Consider the following 19,035-nt stretch of genomic DNA (forward strand, 5'->3'; position numbering starts at 1 on the left):
GCCATGTTCACTTAACTACAAACTGGTGTTGTTGACGCTTTAATCCACTGCCCTATACTACGAACGATACGCGATGACAGGGGTTTGCAACACATGTGTGGATACACGGAACTGTGGGACGCTCCGTTCGTTGCGCCATCTCTTGTCCACCCGCACGTATTAATTCCTAGACCAAATATTTTTCCAGTAGTTAGCTCCTCTAAAAACTCACAGATCTCGAAAGTCAAGTAGTAGTATAAGTCTTATTGTTATTATTACAATTAAAAATATCAATATCCAAAACCTCCTGAAGTTCTTTTTTCACTTGGTTAGATATACTCACCTCAGGTAAGTAGACACAAGTGGAAAAGAAGACACAAGGCAAAAACAAGTGGAAAAGGAAGGGAAATGAAGGTCTTGGAAGTAAAACGAAGATAAATTTACCAGCCTTCAGAAGATACTGTCTAGAATGCAGTGAACAGAGAGGGTTGGTAGATCATACTGAGTCGGTGGGTCGCAGTGGGTCACGGTGGGTGGTGGGTCACGGTGGGTGGTGGGTCACAGTAGGTCATATGCCGTTGACCCACGACCCACTGACCCACTCAGAAAACTTGACCCACTGACCCACTCCATCTCTGGCTGGGTGTATTGCGCGTCCAACCCCTGTCTTGCTTCTTTCATTGTTGTTCGCTTTCCTGGGGAAAATGACAGGAGGAACTTATTTTCGGACTGCCCTCGTATAAACACGTTAACAAGACAGAAAAACACACCTGCCGAAGGTAATAACTCACAAAGAAGCTTCTAACGAAACGAGTTCTCTTTCTTCTCATAATGGATCCCAAAAGTTACTACGTTCCATATAAAAGTAAGAAATTACTTTTAGTAGTTTAACGTTCCACAATTATACCCTTTAGGCTAAGGGAGACGATGATTAAGGTAATGGATGATGATGGAAGAATTGGTGGAATGAGAATGTAGTAGAAGATGGGAGTTCTCCGAGAAAACCAACGAACATGACGCTGTGCAATACAAACTTACTTGGGCGGGAATCAAACCAGGGACCCCATGCACCAGAGGTAAGCGCTCTACCACTGAGCCACCATGCTTCCCCCCAACGACTTACCAAAAATAATACAGTTGTAGTAAAATACTAGAACTCCCCAAAAAAAAAAACGTGGATGAGTACAGAAATTTAAAAAAGAAAAAACTCATCACATCCATTTCTAAAGTGTGTTTTTATCCTCACGAAATTCTCCATTTCGTTTCTCTTGTCCTATGCTAGAGATCGTGGAATACACTTTTTCCCCAGAGTCCTCGCCAATTTTTTTCCCCCATTCCCCAGCCAAAAGACCTATCGTTCTTTCTTCATTAATTTCTCACTGAGTCTTGTTACGAACATTCTTTTTTTCTCTCCTTTCTGCAGCGTTCCAAAAACAAAGGAAACACAACCGAAGCGACTGATTGCCTTCCATTGCTTTTTTTACGAAAAAAAAAAAAAAAATCCACTGTAATATTGTTCCAGTTTTCCAACTTAAAAATCTTCGTTTTCGTTTTCTTTTTTTCTATAGAAAAAAAAATTACTCTGTGTCTGCAATTAATGAAAATTCCTCTTGTTTTTAAGAGCATTGACAACAAAAATTGTCAGAAAATGTAAGACTCGGAAGTATCTTGTGAGATGGTGAAAAAAGAGAAAGTACATGTAAATACGCTTGTATCTGCGTCAGAGAATAAGTAATCTAGAAGGATAAATCGGAAAGTATGGTTCGTCTTGCACCTATGGACAGGGGCGTCCACACAAGACAAACAATATTTACAAATTACTTTGATAAAGTAGTAGACAAAGAAGTTTAGCACTAAGGATTTTTATTTTCTCCCACAACCTTTTAAAAATTAAATGAAATCTTTCAGTTTTACGTCCCACGCTTATGCCGTGTAGGCTAAAGCAGAAAGTGATGACGAGAAAGGAATAAAATGGTGGAATGAATAAGTGGGAAGGAAACGGGAGAACCCAGTGAAAACCCACGCATACGGTGTTTCTCCACCACAAAGTTCATCTTGGCGTGAACGGGGATTGAATCAAAGTTCCTATGCACCAGAGGTGAACGGTCCACCACTGCACCACTGCGGTCCTCCACAACCTTTTATTATAAAAAAAATATTATATACAAATATAATACACAAAATCACTCTAATTGCAGTCCGGAGATCAATACAATGTCCTCTATGTTTTTTTACTGGGTAAATTAGGAGTCCCAAGGCCCAAGCAACCAAGAGAAGAATACCACACAACTCCAGGTAAGTTAATTGGAAGTAATTTGCGAATACTCAGTGCTCCAGGCAAATAAAGAGAGGTTGACGTTTCGGACAGCTCCAGACAAGCTAAGCAAGCAGAGAAATCTCGGAGTTCCTCGCAAGCTAGGTGGTTGCGGTTTAAGAGCTCCCAGCGCTTCAGGCAAGCAAAGAGAGGAGTTGAGTTCATACAGACCTCTAGGAAACTTAAGAGGCTTGGGTTAGATTAGATCTCTCCGAGCTCCAGGCAAGCTAACGGTGCAGGATAGTTCAGAGCTCTAGGCAAGCTAAGAGGCATGGGTTAGGTTAAATCTCTCAGAGCTCCAGGCAAGCTAACGGGGCATGATACTTCAGAGCTCTAGGCAAGCTAAGAGGCATGGGTTAGGTTAGATCTCTCAGAGCTCCAGGCAAGCTAACGGTGCAGGATACTTCAGAGCTCTAGGCAAGCTAAGAGGCATGGGTTAGGTTAGATCTCTCAGAGCTCCAGGCAAGCTAACGGTGCAGGATACTTCAGAGCTCTAGGCAAGCTAAGAGGCATGGGTTAGGTTAGATCTCTCAGAGCTCCAGGCAAGCTAACGGTGCAGGATACTTCAGAGCTCTAGGCAAGCTAAGAGGCATGGGTTAGGTTAGATCTCTCAGAGCTCCAGGCAAGCTAACGGTGCAGGATGCTTCAGAGCTCTAGGCAAGCTAAGAGGCTTGGGTTAGATTAGATCTCCCAGAGCTCCAGGCAAGCTAAGAGAGGGGGATGATCAGTCAGAACTGATACCAATGAAGGACTTTAAATGTGTTTTATATCCTCTTTTGGACAGCGGTGGCGCTAGTGTTCCTTTTCTGTCACATGACTTGGTGATGGTGACGGTGCCTATTGTCTGTTTACTCGCAGTATTGTCTTCTTTACAAATATAGACCATGTGTAGAATATAACAATATCCTGGGAAAATAAAGAATAAGGCTTACCTTATTTTTCCAAGTGAGAACCATGGATATTGATGCATTTGTTATACCACTCTAAGTTTAAGGTTTAAAAACCCTCTGAGAAAGAAAAATAATACATGCCCTATATACGAAAAAATCCTTCATGGCTGTCTTCACTTCGTCATCGGTTCCGAAACGACTTCCGCGTGCCTTTAATCCTTTTAGGATTTTTTGTAACTTTTGTTATTTAGGTTCTATAACAGGTATTTAAGCCCGGTTTTTTATTAGTGAATTCGAGGATGGACCAAAGAACAATCCAGATGCGTTTTGGAACCGGATGGTCTAATTGGCAATGCCAAGTGTGGGCGATGGGGCGTCACTTTTTTATTTTTTCTTAAGGCAAAAGTAAAAAAAAAAAAAAATTCACGCCTTTAGTTTTCACGATTTCAGATTGGAACTTTGAATACGGATTGTATGTAACTTCAGGTATTTCTCAAATTTTTCTGCAGATCCCTACGTGAAACCGGGTTTGAGGACGAAGGACGTAAGTGTTCCGGAGGGGGGTGATTTTATTAGAAAAATTTGTGGGTTTTCCCGATTTTCCGGTTCAAGTATACGATCCGTACATGTGAGTGGTACAGTTGGAAAGGGCTTGTTATTCTAAAGAAAATAACGTTTAAACCATGACTCTAGACCAAATAGTAATGCCGCAGTAAATTTTATATATATATATATATATATATATATATATATATATATATATATATATATATATATATATATATATATATATATATAATAAATGCAGACTTTGAACTTTTTTCCGCCCTTTGGTTTTAAGATAAAAGATTGAAATTTTGCACAGTATTATATATATGTATTAAAAATCAGATCCCTACGTGTACCCAGTTCCGGGCCAGAGTGGCACAAAAATATCGAAAAAAAATTCTAAAACTCTTCAGGTGTTTTCCAATTTTCTTGTTTCTGGTGTATAATACTGACAAGAAAGTGGTACCGTTAGAAAGTATGATCTACCCTGTACAAAACGAGGTATCCAAGTTCCTACGATAAAGAATAAGGAAGTAGTAGCTGTTTGAGCGAAAGTCAGGATTACCACCTGTCCGGGTTTAATCCGGACAATCCGAGAATTAAACAAGTCGTCCGAAGTAACGTCTACTTCGGACGCCAAATGTCCGGGAATATGAAAATTTATAAATTTACATTTCATATCTGTATCATAATACGTAAGCCGTACAAATGGGATGATGGCCTGAAAGCCTTGAAAGCTCATGAGTCTTCCGAGAAACATATCTCAATTTCAGCAAAAAATGTCGCTAAGTTAAAGGAGTTTGTTCAGTTAGAATGGCAAAATATTTAGCATCATGTACTAGCCAGTTGACTATTTTGCATCAGCTGACTTTCTCTACAACCTGCTCTGAGTCGTCTGTTGGAAAAATGGCTGACCATTAAATCTTATTTTATTTAGTTTGTGCGAAGAAGAAAAGGATCCGCTAATTTACAAATGAAAGTAATGAAATGATAAAGTAACTCCAGAAGAAGCATACCTGTATTTCGACCACAATGTTTTGAGGATTATCCATAGCAGAATCCTGTTGCTTGAAGAAAGCAACTGTTCTTCTCCTGAGTTTTTTAAAATCATGGAAGGTTTTGTTAAATGAACTTCAGCAAAGATTGCACGATGCATTCTATAGTTTTAAGGTTAACCTGTATTTCACGCTATCGACTACTTGCAGCGGTGGTTTGATTTTTATAATGTAATTCCTTTCTATTGCTTTAGCAGATTTAATTTAAGGTGGATCATCACCCGGAAGTCAGTACATATTGTAGCTTATTCCCTTAACTACTGCGCAATAAAACGTTACATATTATAAATATTGTACTATAAGATAAAGTTATGTTTCAGCTACAACACAAGGCACTGATTCATTTGGTTGTGTCTTCTGATACCGAAAAAAATTACCAAATAAAAGAAAATATCTGATTCATTTTACAATGAGCACACAAGATGGCACTTGCTGTTAGATTTTACTAGAAATGCTCAATTTTTGAAGTGTTGATTTGAATATGTAAAGTATTTTAAAGCAACGATCTTATTACAAAATAGATATATTGTTTGACCGTTTTTCGTGTTATGTTTCACATTTTATTTAAATATTAATTTACATTTAAGGAAATAGAAACTTGCGCAGAACTCCATAATGCGTTGTTGCCAAATTTGTACGTTTAATTCCTGGATTCTAGCGTTGCACTTCGAGAAGCGGAACTTAGCTGTGAATTGCAGTAAGGGTTGAAAACTAATTTCTCCAGTAAATATCGAATCAGAATTCCATGATTACTTCCTTCATTATCTGGCACCAGTAAACACTCGACACTACCTGGCAACGCCGCACTATTCAAGGAACGTTTAGTACAGCACCGAGAACACCTAGTGATCCACCTTAACAACTATGCTGAAGTGATTACATGTTGAGGAAGCAGTGACTAAATTAAATTTAACCAAACAGATAAATGTGAATGCGCTGTACTTTGAATTTGTTTCGGTTAATATATATATATATATATATATATATATATATATATATATATATATATATATATATATATACAGGATGACCGCGTGACTATGTTACAAAATTTAAGGGATGATTCCTGACACGGAAACAAGAAAAAAAGTTCAAATAATCTTTTGTCCAACGTACATAATTTCGGAGCTACAAGGTGCCGAAAGCGTGGGAAACTGACATTCAAAGCTCTATAGCTCGACTATGGTGAATGATAGAGCTAATGCGGCATGGTCACATCAAAGACACCGAAGCTGCTGTATTCAAAAATGCTTAGGTCGAGATCGTGCAATTCGTGCACAAGGGATTCCCCAAAGGAGCGTAGGGATTCCCGGATAATCTGTCAAGAAAGATGGGTCGAAAAGGATACGGATGAATAGCTGTCCCAACTGCTAGCAATAATGCGTCTGTACTAAGTCGATATCTCGCACAAGCACAAAATGGCGAACAGTTTTATACGTGCCATGTGTGGTTGCATAACGCGCACTAAATAAGAGTGGGGAAAATATGAAAGGAAAATGTGAATAATTTAGTACAAATGGTAAATACATGATAGTACACTGTCCTGTTCATTGTACGTATAGACGCGTTTAATAAAGGGAATAATCATGAAACGTACTAAAATGTTGTACAAACATCACACTATCATTGTTTTCTTTCATGTAGTTTTGTCATTGAAAGCAAGTAAAACTAAGGGGAAAAACCGGGGGATATGGGTGCTTTCTTCCAGGCAGAAACTTTATTTCATTTGATGATACGAGCCGAGGATACTTTTTACGAGAAGGGGATTTTTCCGCCATCCCATGTTAATTTGACCACTGCCAGAGAACAACAGTAAAATATCCGTTTCTTATCATTAGCCGTAATGTGCGTTACCCGAACATTGAAAAAGAACAAGGAAAAACAATTTATCAGGACGTTTGTTTTAGTCGCTGCTTCCGATGTTTTGCAGGACTAATTCCGAGATTTTGTCTAGAATGCTTAGCATGTCGTATTGTTATCGTTTAGAAGATATTTTGTTTTCACAGACGGTGCTATCACCTGAAGTACACCACAGTTTGCAGGTTCGATCACAAGCAGTGGCGTAGGGAAGGGGGGGCCCGGAGGGGCCGGGCCCCCCCCAAAGAGGTCCGACAATGTACTTTGGTACTTTGATGTTTGTAACTTTTTATATATTTTTATGTTTATATATTTTCTTGTTTGTAATTTTTCTATATGTACCTATAACAGCACTTGGGCCCCCCCCAAACACACATCCTGGCTACGCTACTGATCACAAGCATTTGTTCTTCCTTCTGTCGTAGAAAACAATCGAAGGTAAGGAAAGTATAAGACAACCCTACTAGAAGGTGTTGTGGAAGGTGGAAGGTCATTCTTCATGTGGTTTTGTTCGTAGCGTACGAGTTCCTTAATGCAGTTTGTGCTTTGCTTGTTCGAATGTGAGATCAAATGGAGTATTCGATAGCAGAACTTGCGCACATGATATTTGTATACGGTCAAGCAAATGGCAACAGTCGACAAGCTAATAGGTTATATCGACTGAAGTATCCAGAAAGAAGACATCCAGCCCATACTATGTTTGCCAGACTTTTTCAACGCTTACGAGACACGGGAAATTTACAACCTCAATACTACGACCAAGGAAGACGAAGAACCACAACTACTCCGAACTTTGAAGAACAAGTGCTTGACCGTTTCACCCAAGACCCAACAGTAAGTACCCGGAAAGTAGCACGTGAAAGGGGAGTAGCACAAGATACTGTTTGGAAAGTAGTACACGAGCAACAGTTACACCCCTATCACCCGCAGAGGGTTCAGGCCTTACGTCCAACTGACTTTCAACCTCGCGTTCGGTTTTCAGAGTGGTTTCTCCAACGCTCTGTAATTGATCCACAGTTTGCTTCCTACCTGCTTTTCACCGACGAAGCTTGTTTTACGAAAGACGGGATATTTAATAGTCACAATAGTCATGTATGGGCAGACGAAAATCCTTATGCAATTGTGGAAAGGGGCCACCAAGACCGATTCCCCATAAATATGTGGGTGGGTATTATCAGTGATCAGATAATAGGTCCATATTTACTACCACCACGATTAACTGCACCAGTGTATACGAGATTCCTGCGAGACATACTTCCAGAGTTATTAGAGGATGTCCCTCTCGGTGTTCGTCAACGGATGTGGTTTCAACATGATGGCGCCCCAGCCCACTTTTCAGCTAGTGCTCGAGAGTATTTGAATCAAACGTTTCGTGACAGATGGATTGGAAGAGGCGGTCCTTGTAATTGGCATGCACGTTCCCCAGATTTGCATCCACTTAATTTTTTCTTGTGGGGTCATGTCAAAACACTTGTCTATGAAACGTCTATAGACAACGCAGAAGAACTTAGCACGAATACTCGCTGTCTGTATACTATAAGAACAGATCCTGGGTTGTTACAGCGGATGCGTCAGATCTTACTGCGACGCTGTAACGCCTGTGTTGAAGTAGAGGGACGCCATGTCCATCACCTATTGTAGGATAATTGGGAGATTTGTCTCGTTTACAGGTAATTGATGATGTTCTTGGCTGCATTCAATCCTGCTGTAAAATGTTGATTGAAGACATTATTCCCATTCTTGTGACTTTTGTTTTTAGGAAACAACCTCTTTTGCATTATGGTTGTTTCGCTCAGTTTTGTTTATTTGTTTTCAATGACAGCAATACATGGAAGAAAGACTAATAGTGTGATCCTTTTACAACATTTTAGAACGTTTCATGACTATTGCCTTTTATTAAATGCGCATGTTCAATGATAGGACAGCGTAATATCATGTATTTAACATTTGTACTAAATTATTCACATTTTCCTTTCATGTTTCCCATTCTTATTTAGTGCGCGTTATGCAACCACACATGGCACGTATAAAACTGTTCGCCATTTTGTGCTTGTGCGAGATATCGACTTAGTACAGACGCATTATTGCTAGCAGTTGGGACAGCTATTCATCCGTATCCTTTTCGACCCATCTTTCTTGACAGATTATCCGGGAATCCCTACGCTCCTTTGGGGAATCCCTTGTGCACGAATTGCACGATCTCGACCTAAGCATTTTTGAATACAGCAGCTTCGGTGTCTTTGATGTGACCATGCCGCATTAGCTCTATCATTCACCACAGTCGAGCTATAGAGCTTTGAATGTCAGTTTCCCACGCTTTCGGCACCTTGTAGCTCCGAAATTATGTACGTTGGACAAAAGATTATTTGAACTTTTTTTCTTGTTTCCGTGTCAGGAATCATCCCTTAAATTTTGTAACATAGTCACGCGGTCACCCTGTATATATATATATATATCGCTGATATTATCTGCAGGGAAAAAGTGGAAACGAAGTGGAATTTCTTATTTCAGAAATGTGGAAATGAAGATCTGTCAAACTAGTACAAGTTGGTTCAATTTTGTATTGTGCATTCCCGTAACAAAAGGTTTTACCGAACATGCCTTTCCTATTATGAGAAATATTTGGTCCGATAGTCGCAATCGCCTGATGTTAGTGTTGTGAAAGCAGAGATACAGTGTAAAGTTATTGCTTTTTTTAAAAAAAAATCAGAACTGCTCAGAATTTTATGACTTTTTACTAACAAAACATTTGCTCCTTGGAAAGTAACAGAAAATATTCATTCACGTATAAGCAAACTTAAATGGCACTTAACTTTATAAATACTAATATGAGCTTTAAAATCATATTTCAAGTTACTAGTGTGTTGGGAAACAGATTTAAAGAAAAAAAAAACAAATGGATAAGATAATCTGTGGTAAAATGAATTTTAAAAAGATGAACCATTAAAATGTTTTGTTCAAATAACTTGGCCTAAGGGACAAGATAAACAAAAGAACAAGGCCTCTTAATTGTGAAAACCATGATAAAGTGGGGGATATAAGGAGAATCCAGGCTGGCTAAAAGGACGGAAGCAGCCAAAGACTCAGTCATGTGGGTGAGAGGACACCTAACATTCATGTAAAACCTTTTTCTCTTTGTAAAATCTTAGTTAGAGAAAAATCTGAGCCAAGTAAGGTCTCTCGTGTATAATATTTTGTGTTTACAAAATTCTCTTTATTTCAATATAATTTTATTGTGTTTTTGCATTTTCATATACTCTCTCTCAGTGTTAATAAAGTTGCTTGCTCAAGTATAATTTCTGGTTCTTTTATTTACTTCCTCAGAGAAGAGATAAAAAACATTATTTTTAAATTGACTTTAGTAAAATACTAACTACCGATACTCAAGAATGTTGAATTACCATTTTTATTAATCACTAGGTAAGCATTTTAGTCATCTTTAATATAATATGTATGTCTAACGTAACTGAATTTCATCCTATGTATATCTTGAATTTCAATAAGCCTGAGTCACAAAGTAAGAGAAAATACGTTAAAAAAATGATAATTTTAAAGAGAGGAAATCTGAGGTCGCATGCTAAAAGGGAATAAGAAAAAAAATCCTTTCAACAAAGAAATAATTGCTCGATTGGAAAGAAAAAATGAAATGAAATCTTTAAGTTTTACGTCCTACGGTTATGCCGGTTAGGCTAAAGGAGACAGTGATGATAAAGAGATATGGTGGAATGAAGAAAGTGGGAGAAATCAGGAGAACCCCGAGAAAACCCACGAGCACGGTTTTTGCCCACCACAAAGTCCACACGGTGCAAGCTGGGATCGAACCAGGGACCCGAAGCACCGGAGGTGAACGCTTTACCACTGAGCCATCGGGCCCCCTCCCTTGGAAAGAAATATTTTTGACTTTTTCCCTTTTGCAATGCAACTCTAAGATTGCTCTTTTTAAACGTACTATTTCTCACTTATTCTGTTTTATCTTGTTACGCTAATAACAAGTAAAACATGTTTTTAATATAGAGTGTTCTTTTGCATGTCGGTTTGTAAAAGGGATGCATTATGACTAGTTTTGCATGTCTATTTTTAACTAGGGTTGCCATAATTTTTTAACCCAATATACGGACAAGCCTTAAAATACGGACTGCGTACAGTAATATTAACAATAATAGCCTAATAATATTGCTGTTGGTTGGAGAATTCTAAATATGTTTGGGAGGGGTTAAAGCCCCCTAAAAGGGTCTGTCAACGTCACTGAATCTCATCTAATCTAATTCTTAATTCCAGCCTTGTGATAACAAGAAATTACGAATAGTTGGGAATTAAAAAAGTCTAATCATTTTGTCACTGATGCTTCTACATTATGAAGTTAGTGGAAATTAAGTCTATTGGCTTACCTTCCAGTTAGTGAAAGAAGTCCCATCGCTCGTCTAAACCAGATCACTATGTCCTGCAACAAAGAAAACACCAATGATAAGATATTACAACAAACAGTTCTCTTAACTCTGTTAGCGACATGATCATATTTTCTCATTAAATGTTTCTCCTTATGCTGAGCGTTTTGACGTATGATTAGTGTCATACTAAAGGCCTGACTACTGCAGGAAACATGTTAGTCGAACTCTTTAGTATGGCACTAATCACGCGTCAGAACCAAGGGCGCCGATTTCTCTGTAACATTTGCGGGGAGGCATTCAGATGTGTTTGGTTGCAGACAAGAGTCGAAAAAGGCATAACTATGTGAGGATTTAAAGATAAATTGAATTCAAATTACGTACGCCAAATATCGTATATTCATAAAAATACATATTCATAAAATACATGGGCCCTCATAATCATTGGGAGGACCCGGGCTCTTGGTCACAAAGACTCAGTAGCGCAATGCAAAAATGTCGGCCCCCCGCAGGATTATTTTTGGGCCCCGCTTCCCATGCCCGTTAACTTCCCACTATATTATGTCCCTGTGGAAGACAATGGTTAATAAATCCATGGAATATAATAAAATTACAATTAAAATTACTCACCGAAAAAGGCAAAAATTATTTTCCCTTAACCTTCGAGTGTTAAGATGATTTTTTAAACTGATGTTGCTAGAATGGATGAATTTTCACCCAGAGTATATTTTTCTTTTCTAAAGTAAATAATGTTCAGGGAAATGGGTATTCCGTATTCAGCTCACTTTTTGTAGCCTATAGTTCTTGACATTTGCTTCGCGGTGGGCCCCCAAACTCTGTAGGCCTCCCTGCACTGCAGACCCTGCGGGCCCCTCAGTTACGCCACTGCAAAGACTCTCCATAAGGCCCGTTGTATCTAACTTTGGCACAGATTAACAATAGTTCGTCAAATTTAAAAGAGCAATTTTTCTTTTGGTTTTCTTGCTTTAAAATGATTCCGTAAGACATTCTGGATTCTTATTACGCTGGCGCATGTGCAAATAATTGCGTACAAATTGAAAATATGCGTGAAGTGTCCAGGAAATGAGTAGGTGCTGTCCTATGATCTGTTATTTTATTACATGCAATAATTTCATCACAAAATTCTCTCGTAATGCCTTTGAAATTGTTTCTTACGGATTGCATTCATGGGTGCAGATACACTTTACGTGGACTTCCATTTACGGGTACGAATACGGGGCAGGAAGTATGCCACAAACAAACATTTTCAGACTTTACAGAATGTGTCGTAATGTAACATGATTACAAATAACTGTTTCTTATGGGATACAAATATAGTGTGAGGCTACACTGTAAAAAAATCGTTGTGTTATTTCAACGACATGCCTATGTGTTAACATGATTGTGTTAAAATATAACACAAACAAGTGGTTAGAACAACTCACTCTCCATTTGGAGTTGTGTGTCAAATGCCGGTAGTTGAAATGACACACAACCAGTGTGTTAAATTAACACAAGTGTAGAATCTTCGGTGTTGTTTTCTGCGTGATTGCCAAATATGTTGGGCATCTAATTATAAAGGCTTATGAATTGAAACCTTAGACAAACACAGTAGAAAGAAATACTTAAACAAATCCAGGTGTACGCAAAATTTCATCTCCCACATTTGATGCATTTATTGCTTCTTTTTCTAAGCGATTGTGTACTAAAGCAACAAACGCATCAACTTTATTAGATGACAACTGTCGCCGATCATTGGAAAGTGAATATGGAAGAACTATAAAGTAAAGTAAATAGACAGTCGACATTTTGTTATAAAATTACATGGCGAGCAGATTTTATCTTATCCCGAACGGTTATCGTCGAATATACGCAGCTTAAAGGAGCACTCTGATTAGACAAATTCAAAAGACCTCAAGTATTTATCCCTCTACAAGCGACGTTTTCTTTATCGCCTCCGTCGCTAAGTCGGAAGAGCCCGCGGCTAGTAATCGAAAGATTGGAGGTTCGTGCCCTCCCCCGCAACTGGAATATTTTTTTTACTTGTTTAAAGTGTTTTTTTTAAAGACTCAGGTAATGTAAATACATTACACATATAGGCGATTTAACATATTTTGAGGGAGTAATTTTGCGGTTCATTAACGCTTACGGCACCGCTCAACACCGGTTGTGTATTAAAGACGTAACACACCCCGTGTGTTAAACGCCAACACCACGGGGTCTGTGCTGAACTAACACCGCATAGTGGTAGTTGCGCTGGAACCACTGCCTTGTGTTAAAATTGAGTTGAATTAACACAACCATTTTTTACTGTGTATGAGGTATCCTTACTCCTTAAGACTTACCACTTTTTATCCCAACTTCATAACACGAGACAATATCGTTTCATTTGGAGTCGTTTCATAGTGTTACTTGTGTACAAAATCTTATAAATCAATGGTTTTAAAAACAAAATGGCGCAGGTGTGCAATACCGTTGATTATTATGCTTTATATTGTTTACAAAGACATGCTTGCTATGAAAACTCATGTTATTCCTTTTGTAGCAATATTTCAAGCATTTTTCTAGAAGTAAGATTACTACATCATAACAATATGAGAATTTTATTATAACTGAAATAACCTTATTTTTATGTACACAAGACTTAAGACAAACCACAATATCATAAATCAGTCTGCGAGACAGTTACAAACTTATGCATTCAAGAGAAAACTAAAAATAAAAAAAAAAAGTTGTCCCAGTTGTGGAAGTCAGAGATGATATATATAACAATTCAGAAAGACAATTATATTTTCATGTGCTGGAACACAGTTGTTTAATAAGAACGTCAAGTTGGCGCTTCTGTCGCTACCCTGATGAGTTCTTTCACAGAATTTACAAACGTCTCTTTCTCCCCCAAACCCAACTTTTCCACTTTTTTTGCTTCTCTTTTCTCCCCTTATCTCTGGAAATGCTTGTATTTCGCGAAATGTTACACGGTTAAATGGGAAACAAGTGAGCCATGGCTTAAGTGCTCCGGTGATTTATTTGGGAAATTTACTTTCTTAAGTTCCTGTGATAAAGTAACCATGAACACACCCTCTTGTGTGTTTTTCATTTTCGAAAAGTAAATACCAGTTCCTTAAACAAGTGTGATAAAATCACTATACACGTTCATACTTTCTGATGGTGACTATAATATTATTACATTCAAAATTATAAATGAATTAGTTTGGTTCAGGGGTAGAAATAAGGTGGAAGGAATGTCAAGAGACGACATGGCGTCCACTTAGTAAAAGTTCAAAAAAAGAAGAAAAGAAAAAGAAAAAAACATTAGTATCACAGGAAGGTGCGGATACAGAAATAACCAAAGGATCTTATAAAATAGAGGATCTGCCCTTACAACAAAATCTTGAAGCCATACGTCATAGTTTCGCCATCCCTACTCTGCCCACTTCGCCCAATAGGATCGCAATGTTTTGAGCCAACAATCATGGCGGGAAGGAAAATAGTCAATCAGACGATGGCGGAAACGAGAGTAGCCAATCAGACATGCCGATGCTCGGTTGTTTTTTGGCTTAATCGATTTAATAGGATGACGATACATATGAGCAGATCCTCTATTTATAACATCCTTGAAAATAACTTTTCATTTTAATCATACTAGAACATAAGAAGAGCGGTTCTCAAAAAAAGTGGTTAAAATCGCAAAACACCCAGAATCCTACTGAAAATGATTTTCGAATACTCTTACAAATACTTATTTTCCTTTTTAGTTTAAAAGAGCCAATATACTTCAATGAAAAATTTTCTTGTAGGGCCAAAAATAAAAATTTCCAAACTTAGAGTTGTTTTATGGGGGGAACTGAAAAATCCTTTTCATGTTATTTGTATGGGACATCTTTACACCTCAAAATGTTTAGGCACTTCTGCCAGGATTAGAATGATAAAATTGGACATGATTGTAGCCTTCCAGGACTAACCGACAGGAAAACTGAGAAAATTGAATATTTTTAATCTTTGAGGGATCTAAAGGAGGAATGAAGAAATTCCCATGTTACGTCTGGAGAATGTCTGGAGAACTACAGTGAAGCCAAATTCGTCTGCTCAAGTGTTATTGTATATGGCGGAAAATGTGATCCCTCATATGTAATTCTTCACAAGTAGCAGTATCACGTGTACACCACGTGAAGGAGTTTGGTTTGTATGGCCTCATATTCATTCAGTATTGAAACTGGTTGATCTATACTACTTCCGATTTTAGTACAGAGATTAAAGTGGAGTAAAATGTATTCTTGCGACTCTTAATCGACTGCAAAACATTATTCCAACTATTACCGTTTATCCTCCATAACGTTCACCGTTAAAACCGGAGGTGGTTGATTTTCTGCAGCTTCCGGTTTTAATATAGAGATTCGAGTGAAAACGTAATATACAGGGTTTGATCGGAAAGTAGTAGGACTGAATTTTTAAAAGTTATTCACAATTTGATACATCGACTAAAATTTTCAAAATATGCCTCTCCTGCATCAACACAGCGTTTTCAACCACTCTGCCAATTACTGAAGGCTCCCTGGAACCCAAAAACTGGAATGCTGTTCAGCTCCCTCGTTACGGCCTCTTGAATGGCCTCGACTGAATCGTGATGCCGTCCTTTCATGACCCTTTGCAGTCGGGGGAAGAAGTCTGCAGGAGCGACATCTGGGCTGTCGGGTGGCTGGGGAAGCTGTATGATGCCATGTTGGGTCAGCAAAGATGGTGTGGCTCGGCGCATTGTCGTGATGAAGCTTCCGTGATCTAGCGATTGCTAGACGGATGCGGACGAATCGTTTTCTGAGTCTTTCAAGTACTTGCACGTAGAATGCAGCATGTACAGTCTGACCACACGGCACAAACTCTCTGTGAACTACTCCTTTGCAGTCACAAAACATGATCAACATCAATTTCACTTTCGACTTGCTAATGCGAGCTCTTTTGGGATCATTCCCATAAGCAATCTTGATCATGTCATGGGTCTTACTCGCAATTTGACGCAAAACTTCACCGCGTAACGCTGCTCTAAATTCGTTGTGGAGATAACAAGGCAGTTTGAAAGGGGTTCACCTTAAAGCCGGTCTACACTCCGTGAAAGCTTGAAGACGACTGGCGACTGGTGCACTGGTAGCTAAGACCCACCACCACTCAACCAGCGCAGTAACCAAGGATGTTATAAAATAGAGGAACTGCCCATACGTATCTTCATCATATGAACTCAATGAAGCCAAAAAACAATCGAGCATCGTCTGAGCCGGCACGTCTGATTGGCTACTCTCGTTTCTGCCATGATTGTTGGCTCGAAGCATTGCGATCTTAGTGGCTCGGAGTGGGCAGAGTAGGTGTGGCGAAGCTGTGACGTATGGCTTCACGATTTTGTTGTATGGGCAGATCCTCTATTTTATAACATCCTTGGCAGTAACATACCCCTCTTTCACCAGTTTTGGCGGGAAGAAATCAGTCCTTCTACTTCTTGGACAAGCCCTGTATTCTCAAATGTTTAATCGATTACAGAAAACAGCTTCTCGCTCTCTCTTATCGTTTTTTTTCTATGTAGATCAAAATTGAAACCGGAAGTTGTAGTGTGTTTCTATCACTTCCGGTTTTAGTAAAGAGTTAGACATCAGATGTATTCTTGGGATGCTTACTCGATTTCAGAAAATCGTTTCCAGCTATCTATTACCTTTTTGCTCTATAGTTATCAATGTAGAAACCGGAAATGGTTTATTTCTACCCCTTCCGGTTTGAATACCGCCTCCTTGAACGACTTCGATTTCCTAACTTTTGATCCTTTGCGTTCTGATTAAATTTAGTGGTGATTCACTGAATATAGTTCTTGTCGGACAGACGGACAAACGGACAGGACAAATATATAAAGGAGTTCGGGTAAACGACACTCCTTTAAAAGATAAAACTATCGTTCTTATTTCAAAGTCTACTTACTCACGAGTTATACAGCCGTATGCTTAAAGGAAAAACAACGATGAGTTGGCTCTCCCTCGATTTTGGTTCTTTGAAACTGTAGAAGGCCCATGTCCTTCTCCATCATCTGCATATCGAAATGCAGATGAGGGGCACATTTGCATATTGATATGTAAATATAATGATTTTGTGGTTTAATTATTTTCTTATATTAGCATACTCAGTGCATATTAATTAGCTATTATGAGTAATGAAGTGTAAAACACCGAGCATAGTACGTAAATATTAATATAATATTTTATTATATTGTATTTATTTATTTTGTGTTTATTTCATTTATAGGCATATTATTAGTGGTTTTACGAGTTACATCTAATTACTGAGTCTTGGTATAATGTATAGCTTACAGGGGATGAAGGAAGAAATGATATTAAAATCATATATGAAGGATGAATTAAAAGGAAATACGCAGATTCTATGGGAATCATACATGAATTTCAGAACGCAGGAAGATAGAGCGAACGCTGAGAGAAGTTTTTTTTTCTTTCCCGACTTTTTGTCGCCGAGAATTCAAGATGTGAGGTCCTCACAACTCACCATGGAAGAAATCACCAGAATAGAAACTAAATAAGAATCTTTATACACAGGAAGTAGCCTACAAACTTCCTTGGTGGAACCACACTGACGTTGATACAGTGGGTCGAAGCACACCGTTTGTATTGTTTAAAAAGTCATACACTTTTTCGCTTCTACATGCGAGTTTTTAGTTTTCTATAGGTGTGATTTTCTATGTATCGAGCACTAGCGTCACTTCCTCCCCCCTCTTCACCAAAGACCAGTAAAGTCAGCCAGCGAGCCTTTTGCTTGTTTCCCGAGATGCAACACCAGTTTAAAAATGTATACTCTGTTTTGACTTATTTTCTATGAAAAATATTAATATTTACGTAGTATGCTCAACACGTTCTTGGAAATACCGCATAAAATACTGATTTAATTTATCAGCGTGATCCCTAGTCGTACAAGACATTTGGATCTTGTAATTTTCAAAAGTAAATTAAAACAATGATGTTTCCTACATCCCTCTCCAAGCAAACATGGTGGCGTTAGTTGCAGACAGCTTTGAAGGACAGCCACTGGAAATTGAGCTTACTTCGGCTTCTGGGAGAGATGACAGTGTGTATAGATAATGTCAATGTATTGCATAAGTATTGTTATTCATTTTTGTGTATGTTAACATATTTTTTTCTATCTCCATATGTGTAAAATAAGTGAAGGAAACCAATTGTTTTGATAAACTCTTCAAGATTTCTGCTAGGAGCAGAAAGTTCAAAAACCTCCGCAAGTTACATAGGGCAGCACTTGTCACAGGGGTTGAAGGGTTGATGTTGCTTCGAGAAGCCACCAAATCTAGTGTTTGCGGTAAGGACCACCTGTGAGAATAGCCCGAAGGGACAAAACTTTTGTGAGAGAGACTGGAGGAAGCGAGTTTCCTCGTTTCCTTGTTTGTTGTGATTAGATATACCTGTTTTCGGGAGAGAACAGGGGAGTTCAAGTTAGTTTCTAGACGTGACAACATATAGCTTTTCGTAGTAAGTAAGTCCTCTGACTTCACTTACAGAGTTTTTTTTTTAACCCAGGACAGCGTGTGAACAAGTTTTCCGGTTCCCGCGGAGGTCCTGTGAACAACAGTTTACGCGAGTGTGTAGAATTCAATTTATCTATATCAAGTTCTAATAAATTCACAGAATGTGGGAAGCCATACACATTCCTGTAGTGTATAAAAATCAGTGGTGATTATTCAACAAGTGACAATGGAAAGTTAACATTTATATTCAGTTAATCTTCGCTCATTTCTCTGAGTGCTACTGACACTAAAAAGAGACCACGTATTTTGACTCGTGTTGAACAACCCACTTTTAAAATGGGAAACCTACATCTTCCAGTATGGGAGAAATACCTAACGTACAATATCTCAAGGGAGATATAAGCATAGGCCGGTAACACTTTTAAGCCGTGCCTGTCCTTGGACATTTGTAACAAGGCTTCAAGCATTAAATTTGCTTGTTTAGAAG

At 38.5% G+C, this 19,035-nt stretch overlaps 1 protein-coding gene across 6 annotated transcripts in view; it reads right to left on the minus strand.

Annotated features, from left to right (window-relative positions):
- Window positions 1-19,035, minus strand: part of LOC145684445 (cyclic AMP receptor-like protein A) — a 339,973-nt gene that overhangs the window by 47,408 nt on the left and 273,530 nt on the right. For all 6 annotated transcript variants that reach the window (XM_081756834.1, XM_081756833.1, XM_081756832.1 and 3 more), the window contains one exon: window positions 11,033-11,085. In XM_081756834.1, the coding sequence (XP_081612960.1) occupies window positions 11,033-11,085 (53 nt within the window). The remainder of the gene's footprint in view (window positions 1-11,032; window positions 11,086-19,035) is intronic.

Source organism: Thermobia domestica, chromosome 4, assembly GCF_964235325.1.
Source record: "Thermobia domestica chromosome 4, izTheDome1.hap1.1, whole genome shotgun sequence".
NCBI classification, from domain to species: Eukaryota; Metazoa; Arthropoda; class Insecta; order Zygentoma; family Lepismatidae; genus Thermobia; species Thermobia domestica.